The 15,000-nt window shown below is 46.0% G+C and overlaps 1 protein-coding gene across 5 annotated transcripts in view; it reads right to left on the bottom strand.

Moving 5' to 3' along the window:
• LOC143291318 (lysine-specific histone demethylase 2-like) overlaps positions 1 to 15,000 on the bottom strand; it is a 51,287-nt gene that overhangs the window by 23,369 nt on the left and 12,918 nt on the right. For 4 of the 5 annotated variants that reach the window (XM_076601175.1, XM_076601174.1, XM_076601177.1 and 1 more), the window contains exons 7-11: positions 13,868 to 14,030; positions 10,064 to 10,251; positions 6,871 to 7,041; positions 4,986 to 5,060; positions 957 to 1,091 (exon numbers count right to left, since the gene is read on the bottom strand). In XM_076601175.1, coding sequence (XP_076457290.1) covers positions 957 to 1,091; positions 4,986 to 5,060; positions 6,871 to 7,041; positions 10,064 to 10,251; positions 13,868 to 14,030 — 732 coding nt within the window. The remainder of the gene's footprint in view (positions 1 to 956; positions 1,092 to 4,985; positions 5,061 to 6,870; positions 7,042 to 10,063; positions 10,252 to 13,867; positions 14,031 to 15,000) is intronic. The other variant, XM_076601176.1, reaches the window with a different exon arrangement.

Raw genomic sequence — 15,000 nt, 5'->3', positions numbered from 1 at the left:
GATTGGGTTGTTGACACACACCTGACAGGCCAAAACAACAATGGGGTTGTTGACACACACCTGACAGGCCAAAACAGTGATTGGGTTGTTGACACACACCTGACAGGCCAAAACAGTGATTGGGTTGTTGACACACACCTGACAGGCCAAAACAACAATGGGGTTGTTGACACACACCTGATAGGCCAAAACAGCGATGGGGTTGTTGACACACACCTGATAGGCCAAAACAGCGATGGGGTTGTTGACACACACCTGATAGGCCAAAACAGCGATGGGGTGTTGACACACACCTGATAGGCCAAAACAGCGATGGGGTTGTTGACACACACCTGACAGGCCAAAACAACAATGGGATTGTTGACACACACCTGATAGGCCAAAACAACGATGGGGTTGTTGACACACACCTGATAGGCCAAAACAGCGATGGGATTGTTGACACACACCTGATAGGCCAAAACAGCAATGGGGTTGTTGACACACACCTGATAGGCCAAAACAGCGATGGGATTGTTGACAAACACCTGATAGGCCAAAACAGCGATGGGATTGTTGACACACACCTGATAGGCCAAAACAGCGATGGGGTTGTTGACACACACCTGACAGGCCAAAACAGCGATGGGGTTGTTGACACACACCTGATAGGCCAAAACAGCGATGGGGTTGTTGACACACACCTGATAGGCCAAAACAGTGATGGGATTGTTGACACACACCTGATAGGGCAAAACAACAATGGGGTTGTTGACACACACCTGACAGGCCAAAACAACAATGGGGTTGTTGACACACACCTGATAGGCCAAAACAGTGATGGGGCTGTTGACACACACCTGATAGGCCAAAACAGCGATGGGGTTGTTGACACACACCTGATAGGCCAAAACAGCGATGGGATTGTTGACACACACCTGATAGGCCAAAACAGCGATGGGATTGTTGACACACACCTGATAGGCCAAAACAGCGATGGGGTTGTTGACAGCGCCAGCCATCAGCTGTGGTCCTCGGGCAAAGCACATCTCGTCCTGATCTTCGTCCCAGACGCGTCCTCCGATGCGATGTTTGCTTTCCAGAATTTTTACCTGCAAAACACAGAGAGAAAAACGCTTAGCTTCCCAGCTGTGAGAAAATCCAAACCAAACCCAAAAAACACAGCCTTTGTTTAATACTTGATATTCTTGAAAACCATTCAGCTTCAGAACACTGGATTAAAAACAACAACAGTATTTTTTAATGTTTGCTTTCTAGAAGTTTTACATGAAAAAAAACAAAACCAAAACATGAAACAGACAGTAGAATGCCTGGCTTCCAAGCCGTGAGAAAAAAGCCTGTTTTTTCTACTTAGTATTCTTGAAAAACATCCAGCTCCAAAATAGTACTTGTAAAAAGAAGTGCTTTACACAAAACTTTACACAACTACTGCTCAAGGAAATTACTCTTGATACTACATCAGCGTGTTCACTCCCACAAGTCCATTTCTCATTATCTGCTGAACAGCCCCCCCTCACCCCCCCCCCAACACACACACACACACACATACACAATCATATAAAGTGACTCAACACTCCTTGACTTTCCTCTGTCACAGAAACAAAGCATTGACCTGGGCAGGTCTTCCATGCACTGCACAGACAGCAGTTTCTGGAAGAGGAATGCTAAAGAAGCTGTCTACATCAAGAGGTGATGGCCTGGTTTTAACATGACACTGGCCTGGAACTACCTAAAGAAGCCATCTACATCAAGAGGTGATGGCCTGGCTTTAACATGACACTGGCCTGGAACTACTTCCACTTCATGGCAGTCTGTTGCAAAACCACCTTTGGGCAACATTGAGGCAACTGTGATTCCAGCTTTCTCATGGCCAGTTCAGTTTAGTTCAGTTATTCAAGGAGCTGTCACTGCATGTGGACAAATCCATATACGCTAAACAACATCTGCTAGGCAGATGCCGCACCACCAGCATAACTCTGAGTGACTGGTCAGTCCTTGAGACAAACCAACCCTAACTGTCCTTAGTCAGTCCTTGAGACAAACCATCCCTAACTGTCCTTAGTCAGGCCTTGAGACAAACCATCCCTAACTGTCCTTAGTCAGGCCTTGAGACAAACCATCCCTAACTGTCCTTAGTCAGGCCTTGAGACAAACCAACCCTAACTGTCCTTAGTCAGGCCTTGAGACAAACCAACCCCAACTGTCCTTAGTCAGGCCTTGAGACAAACCAACCCCAACCAACTCTAACAGTCATTAGGCCTTGAGACAAACCAACCCCAACTGTCCTTAGTCCTTGAGACAAACCAACCCTAACTGTCCTTAGTCAGTCCTTGAGACAAACAAACCCCAACAAACTCTAACAGTCATTAGGCCTTGAGACAAACCAACCCTAACTGTCCTTAGTCAGGTCTTGAGACAAACCAACCCCAAGTGTCCTTAGTCAGTCCTTGAGACAAACCAACCCTAACTGTCCTTAGTCAGTCCTTGAGACAAACCAACCCCAACTGTCCTTAGTCAGGCCTTGAGACAAACCAACCCCAACCAACTCTAACAGTCATTAGGCCTTGAGACAAACCAACCCCAAGTGTCCTTAGACCTTGAGACAAACCAACCCCAAGTGTCCTCAGGCTTTGAGACAAACCAACCCCAACTGTCCTTAGTCAGTCCTTGAGACAAACCAACCCCAACTGTCCTTAGTCAGTCCTTGAGACAAACCAACCCTAACTGTCCTTAGTCAGGCCTTGAGACAAACCAACCCTAACTGTCCTTAGGCCTTGAGACAAACCAACCCTAACTCAGTAACTGTCCTTAGGCTTTGAGGCAAACCAACCCCAACTCAGTAACTGTCCTTAGGCTTTGAGACAAACCAACCCTAACTGTCCTTAGGCCTTGAGACAAACCAACCCTAACTGTCCTTAGGCTTTGAGACAAACCAAACCTAACTGTCCTTAGGCCTTGAGACAAACCAACCCTAACTGTCCTTAGACCTTGAGACAAACCAACCCCAACTGTCCTTAGGCCTTGAGACAAACCAACCCCAACTGTCCTTAGTCCTTGAGACAAACCAACCCTAACTGTCCTTAGGCCTTGAGACAAACCAACCCCAAGTGTCCTTAGACCTTGAGACAAACCAACCCTAACTGTCCTTAGGCCTTGAGACAAACCAACCCTAACTGTCCTTAGGCCTTGAGACAAACCAACCCTAACTGTCCTTAGGCCTTGAGACAAGCCAACCCCAAGTGTCCTCAGACCTTGAGACAAACCAACCCGAACTTCCTGTTCCACTTGAGCTGCGGAAGATGGTGCGACTCCATCCAAATACACAAGAGGAAATTTTCTTCCTAAAATTATGTTTAAGTAACATACTTACCGTGACCCACTAGTGCAGACTCTGGCAGGGGTCTGATTCCTGTCCTGTGCAAACTACTACCCGCCTATGCGGAGAAAACGAAAGTAACAGCCAATAACCTCCCGAAGTAGGTTACCTCCCCTGTGTATCCTTGACTAGCGCCACCTCTTTTTCCAGCAGCCATCTTGACTCCTATTCCTGTGCTCTTCATACGGCTAAGTTTTTTCCTATTTTCTGTCTGTCGATTCTCTGGCGTTCTTGTTGTTTTGTCAAATTATGTCTTCAACCAGGTCACATAATTATATGGCTCGATTGGGCGATCTGGCTAAAATCAAGGCACGATTGCAATCGATTTGCGGACACTCTGGGCCCTCTACTTCTGGCCGTCTCAACAATGCCAACCCACCGCCTCCTCCTCTTTCTCCGCTCCCTCCAGTCGACTCCAGACCTCCTGCACCTCCTACTGTGACTTCTGAGCAGCGAGTTTTCTTCAACAGGTTCCCTCCAGTCCTGACAGCCTGTCAGTGAAGTCAGTCATCTACAGGTTCCCTCCAGTCATGACAGCCTGTCAGTGAAGTCAGTCGTCAACAGGTTCCCTCCAGTCATGACAGCCTGTCAGTGAAGTCAGTCATCTACAGGTTCCCTCCAGTCATGACAGCCTGTCAGTGAAGTCAGTCGTCAACAGGTTCCCTCCAGTCATGACAGCCTGTCAGTGAAGTCAGTCGTCAACAGGTTCCCTCCAGTCATGACAGCCTGTCAGTGAAGTCAGTCGTCTACAGGTTCCCTCTAGTCCTGACAGCCTGTCAGTGAAGTCAGTCGTCTACAGGTTCCCTCCAGTCCTGACAGCCTGTCAGTGAAGTCAGTCGTCTACAGGTTCCCTCCAGTCCTGACAGCCTGTCAGTGAAGTCAGTCGTCTACAGGTTCCCTCCAGTCCTGACAGCCTGTCAGTGAAGTCAGTCGTCTATAGGTTCCCTCCAGTCCTGACAGCCTGTCAGTGAAGTCAGTCATCTACAGGTTCCCTCCAGTCATGACAGCCTGTCAGTGAAGTCAGTCGTCTACAGGTTCCCTCCAGTCATGACAGCCTGTCAGTGAAGTCAGTCGTCTACAGGTTCCCTCCAGTCCTGACAGCCTGTCACTGAAGTCAGTCGTCTACAGGTTCCATCTAGACCTGACAGCTTGTCAGTGAAGTAAGATCAGGCCTGGCCATGCAGAGAACTGTCCAACCACCTGTCCGCTTCAAAAAAAGGGAACCCAGGCATTTTTCATCTGCGCTAAACGCACCTTTACAGAAGCTGACATGATCTGGCGATGATCATTACAAGGGCAAAGAATGATGATGATTCAGATGCTGACATGATTTTCAGGTCCACAAGTCTGGTTTGATCTGAGGGATCTGCACCCAGGAACACATTCATGATACAACATTGTTTTTATCAGGAACACTGAAATACCTCTCCAGAACGCCAACAGAATGGTTCAGATCATACAGACACAATGACACACATACAATACTGACCATGATCACACAAAGATGACATGTTGTTCATAATCACTGAATCAGACACAGATAATGCAAAATAACAGGGACTACACACACATGGTGAAGACTACACTGTTGTAAAGCACAAGGTCTCACCTTCAGCCCAAAGCTGGACAAGCGATAGGCAGCACCTAAGCCGCTAGCTCCTGCCCCAACCACCACAACATCACACTGGGGAAACAAAAAAAATTGAATTAAAAAAAAAAAGCAAAATAAAATCACTTTAGACATTCCATTATCTCTGTAATGTTTGCTGAACTACGTGACTGTAGACTCAGCAGTTCTTTACAGTATCTATCAAAACGTATTATTCACTACTGCACTGCACTGTTTTGAAAGTATATATCTACATAACAAAGTATGTTGATTACAAGTGTCTGTGTGTGTGTCGGTGTGAATGCTCAATCTGTCTGGACTTGTCTCATCTCATGTTGTCTTGTCTCGTCTCGGTCTCCGTCTGGGCTCAGTCCCATCTTGTCTTGTGTTGTCTTGGCCTTGTCTTGTCTGGTCTTGGCCTTGTCTCGTCTGGTCTTGGCCTTGTCTTGTCTTGTCTTCTCTTGTCTCGTCTCATCTTGACTTGGTCTTCTCGTCTCGTCTCATCTTGTCTTGCTTGTCTCATCCTGTCCTGTCTTGGTTTTGTCTTGTCTCAGTCTTGTCCTGTCTTGTCTTGTCTCATCTTGACTTGGCTGCCATCTTGTCTTGATCTCGCTGGTCTCGTCTTGTCTTGGTCTCATCTTGTCCTATGGTTATGGCAATACCTGTGTCCTTCAGAGCAGTGCAGTGGGAAGAGGGGCAGTGGGAAGAGGGGCAGTGGGAAGAGGGGCAGAGGGAAGAGGGGCAGTGGGAAGAGGGGCAGAGGGAAGAGGGGCAGTGGAGGGAAGAGGGGCAGTGGGAAGAGGGGCAGAGGGAAGAGGGGCAGTGGGAAGAGGGGCAGAGGGAAGAGGGGCAGAGGGAAGAGGGGCAGTGGAGGGAAGAGGGGCAGTGGGAAGAGGGGCAGTTAAGGGAAGAGGGGCAGTGGAGGGAAGAGGGGCAGAGGGAAGAGGGGCAGAGGGAAGAGGGGCAGTGGGAAGAGGGGCAGTGGGAAGAGGGGCAGTGGGAAGAGGGGCAGTGAGAAGAGGGGCAGTGGGAAGAGGGGCAGTGAGAAGAGGGGCAGAGGGAAGAGGGGCAGTGAGAAGAGGGGCAGTGGGAAGAGGGGCAGTGGGAAGAGGGGCAGTGGAGGGAAGAGGGGCAGTGGAGGGAAGAGGGGCAGAGGGAAGAGGGGCAGTGGGAAGAGGGGCAGTGGAGGGAAGATGGGCAGTGGAGGGAAGAGGGGCAGAGGGAAGAGGGGCAGTGGGAAGATGGGCAGTGGGAAGAGGGGCAGTGGGAAGAGGGGCAGAGGGAAGATGGGCAGTGGGAAGAGGGGCAGTGGGAAGAGGGGCAGTGGAGGGAAGAGGGGCAGTTAAGGGAAGAGGGGCAGAGGGAAGAGGGGCAGTGGGAAGATGGGCAGTGTAGGGAAGAGGGGCAGTGGGAAGAGGGGCAGTTAAGGGAAGAGGGGCAATTAAGGGAAGAGGGGCAGTGGGAAGAGGGGCAGTTAAGGGAAGAGGGGCAATTAAGGGAAGAGGGGCAGAGGGAAGAGGGGCAGTGGAGGGAAGAGGGGCAGTGAGAAGAGGGGCAGTGGAGGGAAGAGGGGCAGAGGGAAGAGGGGCAGTGGAGGGAAGAGGGGCAGAGGGAAGAGGGGCAGAGGGAAGAGGGGCAGTGGAGGGAAGAGGGGAAGTGGGAAGAGGGGCAGAGGGAAGAGGGGCAGTGGAGGGAAGAGGGGCAGAGGGAAGAGGGGCAGTGGGAAGAGGGGCAGTGGGAAGATGGGCAGTGGAGGGAAGAGGGGCAGTGGGAAGATGGGCAGTGGGAAGAGGGGCAGAGGGAAGAGGGGCAGTGGAGGGAAGAGGGGCAGTGGAGGGAAGAGGGGCAGTGGGAAGAGGGGCAGTGGGAAGAGGGGCAGTGTCACCTGGGAAGCGGTGTGCAGTCTTAGGTAGGGTGGGGGGACCACCAGGCCCACGTTGATGTATCCTGCCCATGTCAGGAAGGCCAGGATGGGGTCCAGCAGGAACATGCAGCAGGCGCGGTTCAAACCTCGGCAGATCAACAGCCGCTCACACTGTTCCCGCGTCACCCACTTCTGAAAGAGGAAGGTTCGGTTTCAGTTTCAGTTTCAGTTTCATGGATGTGTCAAAGACTGACTTGTATATGCTACACGACATCTGTTGGTGTTTTTTAAAGACTGACCTCTACTGACCTGTATATGCTACACGACATCTGTTGGTGTTTTTTAAAGACTGACCTCTACTGACCTGTATATGCTACACAACATCTGTTGGTGTTTTTTAAAGACTGACCTGTATATGCTACACAACAACTGTTGGTGCGTTTTTTTTTAAGCAACAAAAAACAAGAAAGCACAGGCCTGATCTTTCCATAAACCCAATGTGTTGATCAGGCCTTGATAGCCTACGCACGTATTGTGCAAAGCGTTTACATCAAAAGTGTCATCTAAACAAATACACCTTGTTTGATAGTGTTTTTTTCCCATGAACAACCACAGTTTGTTTGATTTTCGTAACACTACTATTTTTGTTGTTGTTTTTTCGGAACAGATATGGACAAAGCAGGATGACAGACATGTCTGGGTGAAGCAGGGACTACAGTTTGCTACAACAATGTCTGGGTGAAGTAGGGACTACAGTTTGCTACAACAGTAATGAGACATGTCTGGGTGAAGTAGGGACTACAGTTTGCTACAACAATGTCTGGGTGAAGTAGGGACTACAGTTTGCTACAACAGTAATGAGACATGTCTGGGTGAAGTAGGGACTACAGTTTGCTACAACAGTAATGAGACATGTCTGGGTGAAGTAGGGACTACAGTTTGCTACAACAGTAATGACAGACATGTCTGGGTGAAGCAGGGACTACAGTTTACTACAACAGTAATGAGACATGTCTGGGTGAAGTAGGGACTACAGTTTGCTACAACAGTAATGACAGACATGTCTGGGTGAAGTAGGGACTACAGTTTGCTACAACAGTAATGACAGACATGTCTGGGTGAAGCAGGGACTACAGTTTACTACAACAGTAATGAAACATGTCTGGGTGAAGTAGGGACTACAGTTTGCTACAACAGTAATGACACATGTCTGGGTGAAGCAGGGACTACAGTTTGCTACAACAGTAGTGACAGACATGTCTGGGTGAAGTAGGGACTACAGTTTACTACAACAGTAATGACAGACATGTCTGGGTGAAGTAGGGACTACAGTTTGCTACAACAGTAATGACAGACATGTCTGGGTGAAGTAGGGACTACAGTTTGCTACAACAGTAATGAGACATGTCTGGGTGAAGTAGGGACTACAGTTTACTACAACAGTAATGACAGACATGTCTGGGTGAAGCAGGGACTACAGTTTACTACAACAGTAATGACAGACATGTCTGGGTGAAGTAGGGACTACAGTTTGCTACAACAGTAATGAGAGACATGTCTGGGTGAAGCAGGGACTACAGTTTGCTACAACAGTAATGACAGACATGTCTGGGTGAAGTAGGGACTACAGTTTGCTACAACAGTAATGACAGACATGTCTGGGTGAAGTAGGGACTACAGTTTGCTACAACAATGTCTGGGTGAAGTAGGGACTACAGTTTGCTACAACAGTAATGAGACATGTCTGGGTGAAGTAGGGACTACAGTTTACTACAACTGTAATGAGAGACATGTCTGGGTGAAGTAGGGGCTACAGTTTACTACAACAGTAATGAGACATGTCTGGGTGAAGTAGGGACTACAGTTTACTACAACTGTAATGAGAGACATGTCTGGGTGAAGTAGGGACTACAGTTTACTACAATAGTAATGAAACCGGGACTTTCTGTTTCTGTATGAAATCACTGCATCACTTCAACCACTATATATCAAACTTTGAAATAAAATTAATAAATAAAACATTGCCTCCTTTGAAATCTTCCTTTCATCTGATTTCAGACTATCGTCTAAAGAAACTTATGCCTGAAATGCCACTTTTCAGATTTCCCTTTCTTTTGATTTCAGACAGTCGTCTGAAGAATCTCTGACAGATCTGAGACTTCAAATCTTCCTTTCTTCTTACTTTGGACTTTCATATGATGGGCGCAATAGCTGAGCGGTTAAAGCGTTGGACTTTCAATCTGAGTGTCTCAGGTTTGAATTTCGGTAATGGCGCCTGGTGTGTAAATGGTGGAGATTTTTCCAATCTCCCAGGTCAACATATGTTCAGACCTGCCAGTGCCTGAACCCCCTTCGTGCGTGTACGCAAGCTGAAGATCAAATACACACATCAAAGAATATGAAAGATCCAGTAATCCATGTCAGCGTTCGGTGGGTTATGGAAACAAGAACATACCCCAGCATGCACTCCTCCTGAAAAAGCATGGCTGCCTACAAGGCAGGGTAAAAACGATCATACATGTAAAAGCCCACTTGTGTGCATATGAGTGAACGTGGGAGTTGCAGCCCTGCCTCACCTTGGCGTTCTGTGACCAGGTACATGTAGGACTGATAATCTGCAAGACAACATGACTCCCCCCACACCCCCTCTCCCCCCTCACTTGGCGTTCTGTGACCAGGTGACCAGGTACATGCAGGATTGATAATCTGCAAGACAACATGACTCCCCCCCACACCCCCTCTCCCCCCTCACCTTGGCGTTCTGTGACCAGGTGACCAGGTACATGCAGGATTGATAATCTGCAAGACAACATGACTCCCCCCCACACCCCCTCTCCCCCCTCACCCTGGCGTTCTGTGACCAGGTGACCAGGTACATGGAGGATTGATAATCTGCAAGACAACATGACTCTCCCCCACACCCCCTCTCCCCCCTCACCTTGGCGTTCTGTGACCAGGTGACCAGGTACATGGAGGATTGATAATCTGCAAGACAACATGACTCCCCCCCCCACACCCCCTCTCCCCCCTCACCTTGGCGTTCTGTGACCAAGTGACCAGGTACATGCAGGATTGATAATCTGCAAGACAACATGACTCCCCCCACACCCCCTCTCCCCCCTCACCTTGGCGTTCTGTGACCAGGTGACCAGGTACATGCAGGATTGATAATCTGCAAGACAACATAACCCCCCCCCACCCCCACCCCCCTCACCTTGGCGTTCTGTGACCAGGAGGCCAGCACCAGGTTGCGAATGGCCAGGTACATGTAGGGCTGGTACTCAGCCACCAGGGGGAAGGCAGCGATTTCGTCCCGACCCATCATGTCCGGCATCAGCATGTAGGCCACACGCTGCCCGTCCCACGACACAAAAGGGCTGAGGTACTCGCTGCACGGAAACACTGCACACAGCACACAACATTCCTTTCTAAACACTGCACACAGGACATCACATTCCTTTCTAAACACTGCACACAGCACACCACATTCCTTTCTAAACACTGCACACAGGACATCACATTCCTTTCTAAACACTGCACACAGGACGCCACATTCCTTTCTAAACACTGCACACAGGACGCCACATTCCTTTCTAAACACTGCACACAGGACATCACATTCCTTTCTAAACACTGCACACAGGACATCACATTCCTTTCTAAACACTGCACACGACATCACATTCCTTTCTAAACACTGCACGCACGACATCACATTCCTTTCTAAACACTGCACACATGACATCGCATTCCTTTCTAAACACTGCACACATGACATCGCATTCCTTTCTAAACACTGCACACATGACATCGCATTCCTTTCCTCCACCATCATATCTTTTTCTTCTCGTTTGTGGGCTGCAACTCCCATGTTCACTGGTATGTACAAGAGTGTATGTACAACAGTGGGCTGCAACTCCCATGTTCACTGGTATGTACAACAGTGGGCTACAACTCCCATGTTCACTGGTATGTACAACAGTGGGCTACAACTCCCATGTTCACTGGTATGTACAAGAGTGGGCTACAACTCCCATGTTCACTGGTATGTACAACAGTGGGCTACAACTCCCATGTTCACTGGTATGTACAACAGTGGGCTGCAACTCCCATGTTCACTGGTATGTACAACAGTGGGCTGCAGCTCCCATGTTCACTGGTATGTACAAGAGTGGGCTGCAACTCCCATGTTCACTGGTATGTACAACAGTGGGCTACAACTCCCATGTTCACTGGTATGTACAACAGTGGGCTACAACTCCCATGTTCACTGGTATGTACAACAGTGGGCTACAACTCCCATGTTCACTGGTATGTACAACAGTGGGCTACAACTCCCATGTTCACTGGTATGTACAACAGTGGGCTACAGCTCCCATGTTCACTGGTATGTACAAGAGTGGGCTACAACTCCCATGTTCACTGGTATGTACAAGAGTGGGCTACAACTCCCATGTTCACTGGTATGTACAACAGTGGGCTACAACTCCCATGTTCACTGGTATGTACAAGAGTGTATGTACAAGAGTGGGCTACAACTCCCATGTTCACTGGTATGTACAAGAGTGGGCTGCAACTCCCATGTTCACTGGTATGTACAACAGTGGGCTACAGCTCCCATGTTCACTGGTATGTACACGAGTGGGCTACAACTCCCATGTTCACTGGTATGTACAACAGTGGGCTACAACTCCCATGTTCACTGGTATGTACAACAGTGGGCTACAACTCCCATGTTCACTGGTATGTACACGAGTGGGCTACAACTCCCATGTTCACTGGTATGTACAACAGTGGGCTACAACTCCCATGTTCACTGGTATGTACACGAGTGGGCTGCAGCTCCCACATTCATCCATATGTACATGAGTGGGCTTTTACGTGTATGACCGTTTTTACCCCGCCATGTAGGCAGCCATATTCAGTTTTTGGGGGTGTGCATGCTGGATATGTTCTTGTTTCCATAACCAGCCAATGCTGACATGAATCATAGGATCTTTAACGTGCGTATTTGATCTTCTGCGTGCGTATACACACGAAGGGAGTTCAGGCACTAGCAGGTCTTCACATATGCTGACCTGGGAGATCGGAAAAATCTCCACCTTTTATCCCCCAGGGATCAGAACCTGGGACCCTCAGATTGAAAGTCCAATGCTTTCAGTACTCGGCTATTGCGCCTGTCCCACTATCATATGAAATACATTAAATTTAGGTCAAACAGATGACAAAGGTGTAAACCCCCCCCCCAACCCCCCACCCCAAAAAATATCAGGTATAGTCCAAAAAACAATTGACAGAGGTATAGTAGAAAAAACAAACCAAACCAAAGCAAATGACAAAAATATTGTAAAACAAAAAAACAAAAAACCAAAAAAATACAAAAAAATAATAATAATAAGACAAGGGTACCCAAATGTCAAAAATAGAAAAAAAAACAAAAATAGAAAAGGTATAGTCAACAACAAAAAATGTAAGTAAAAAACGGCAAAGGTATAGTAAAAAAATTTTAAAAAAAGAGAAAAGAAAAAAAGGAACAAAAATGGCAAAGGTTTTGTCCAAATAAATTTTTAAGTATAAAAATGGCAAAGGTTTGGTAAAAAAAAAAAAAAAAAAAAAAAAAAAAATTTAAGTACAAAAATGGTAAAGGTAAAGTCCAAAAAATATTTTCTAAGTAAAAAAAAAAATGGCAAAGGTATACTAAAAAAAAAAAAAAAAAAAAAAAAAAATTTAGTACAAAAATTGCAAAGGTATAGTAAAATTTAGGTACAAAAATGGCAAAGGTATGGTAAAAAAAAAAAAAAAAAAAAAAATTCAATACAAAAATGACAAAGGTATGGTAAAAGAAAAAAAATTAAGTACAAAATGGCAAAGGTATACCGTACAGCCGACAACAACAACAACAAAAAATAAGTACAAAAATGGCACAGGTATGGTAAAAGAAAAAATTAAAGTACAAAAATGGCAAAGGTATAGTCAAAAAATATTTTCTAAGTACAAAAATGGCAAAGGTATAGTAACAAAAAAAAAATCTAAATACAAAAATGGCAAAGGTATAGTCCAAAAAAAAAAATTTTAAGAACAAAAATGGCAAAGGTATAGTCAAATATTATTTTTCAAGCACAATAATGGCAAAGGTAAAGTAAAAAAAAAAAAAAGGTATAGTGTAAAAAAAAATTTTTTAGTACAAAAATGGCAAAAGTACGAAATGGCAAAGGTGTAGTAAAGAAAAAAAAGTAAGTACAAAATGACAATGGTATAGTCCAAAAAAAAATTTTAAGTAAAAAATGGCAAAGGTATAGTAAAAAAAAAAAGAAAAAAAAAAGAGTACAAAATGGGAAAGGAGTAGTAAAAGAAAAAAGCTGTCGTTTTTTTTTTTAAAGAACAAAATGGCAAAGGTATTGTCAAAAAATGAGGCAAAGGTATAGTACAAAAAAAAAAAAAAAAAAAAAAAAAAAAAAAAAAAGAGAAGAAGACAAAGGTATGCTCCAAAAACAACAACAGAAACCTGTTAACAGTTCTAGGCCATACAAACAATTATTTGTATAATATGTATATGGGCAGTGTGAGTGTGTGTGTGTGTGTGTGTGTGTGTGTGTGTGTTATGCTGACAGGTAATAGACATGTGCCCTGGGTACAGTTTATGTTGCCACAACCTTATTCCTCCTTTATTTCCCATGTAGGTCGCATTCAGTTTGGTTTATTCTGTTGTGGTGTTTTGCTACAATGCATCCATTCATTTCAAAATGACCACACACACACTCTCTCTCTCTCTATATATATATATATACATTTTTGATATCAAGAAACAAGACAAAATTCAACATTCAATTAAGAAAAAGGAAAACAAAAATGTTTAAACCACACACACGCACACACACATACACACATATGGATGCATGCATCCCCCCCGCCCCCACCCCTTGCCCCACCCACACACATCCCACACACACACACACACACACAAACACACACACACACAGAAATACAAAGCAGCAGCAGCAGCAGCAAGAGCAGTTACCTGTTGGCTTGCGCTTTGAGCTGTGCATGAGGGGGTCGGTGGCACTGATGCCCACCCCGTCAGGGTAGTAGCCCTGTAGCATCTGAGCTGCCGGGGAGTCCTTCAGGTAGGGCGGCACGGTCGTCTGCTTCAGCCACACGGTCTGCTCCACGTACCCCACTCTCTGACACAGGGAACAAAGCACATTTCTCTCTGACACAGGGAACAAAGCACATTTCTCTCTGACACAGGGAACAAAGCACATTTCTCTCTGACACAGGGAACATCTCTCTGACACAGGGAACATCTCTCTGACACAGGGAACAAAGCACATTTCTCTCTGACACAGGGAACATCTCTCTGACATCTGACACAGGGAACATCTCTCTGACACAGGGAACAAAGCACATTTCTCTCTGACACAGGAAACAAAGTAGAGGGGAAAAAAGCAGATATCTATCTAAAAAAGGGGGGGGGGGAAGCAGATTTCTCTCTGACAAAAGGAATGAGCAGAATTCACTGACAAAGGAAAAAAAGCAGTATTTCATCTGACAAACAGAATAAATTAGAACTCTCTGACAAAAGGAATGAAGCAGAACTCTCTGACAAAGGAAACAAAGCAAAATTCTCTGACAAAGAAACCAAATTAGAACTCTCTGACAAAGAAAATGAAGCAGAACACTGACAAAAGAAACAAAGCAGAATTATCAGACAAAGAAACAAAGCAGAACTCTCTGACAAAGGAAACAAAGCAGAACTCTGATATAGGAAACAAACTGGAACTCTGACAAATGAAACAAGAGGCAAAGCCCTCATGACTCACTTGTGCTTCACACTTTATCCAGTAAAGGAATCATGAGGAGAAAAATATTTAAAAATCGTTAAAAAGTGTTCAATATTACATACACATATATAGAGAGACAGACAGACAGCCAGACAGACAGACATAATAAGCTTGGGAGAAAAACAGAAAAAAAGGACATGTGAGAAGGATGGAACCACGCTTGTTGAGTTCCGAAGCAAGCAGACTAATCCCCACTGCTGCGGTATGCGGTACATCTGACGTTATCTGACTGAATATAATATCTAAAGCAATGTTGCTGCTTTCTTTTTTGTGTGATGAATAGACGTGATTGCACTAAATGTAATAACAC

The sequence above is a fragment of the Babylonia areolata genome, chromosome 16 (genome assembly GCF_041734735.1).
Source record: "Babylonia areolata isolate BAREFJ2019XMU chromosome 16, ASM4173473v1, whole genome shotgun sequence".
Taxonomy (NCBI): Eukaryota; Metazoa; Mollusca; class Gastropoda; order Neogastropoda; family Buccinidae; genus Babylonia; species Babylonia areolata.
This window is presented reverse-complemented; position numbering and strand designations above follow the sequence as displayed.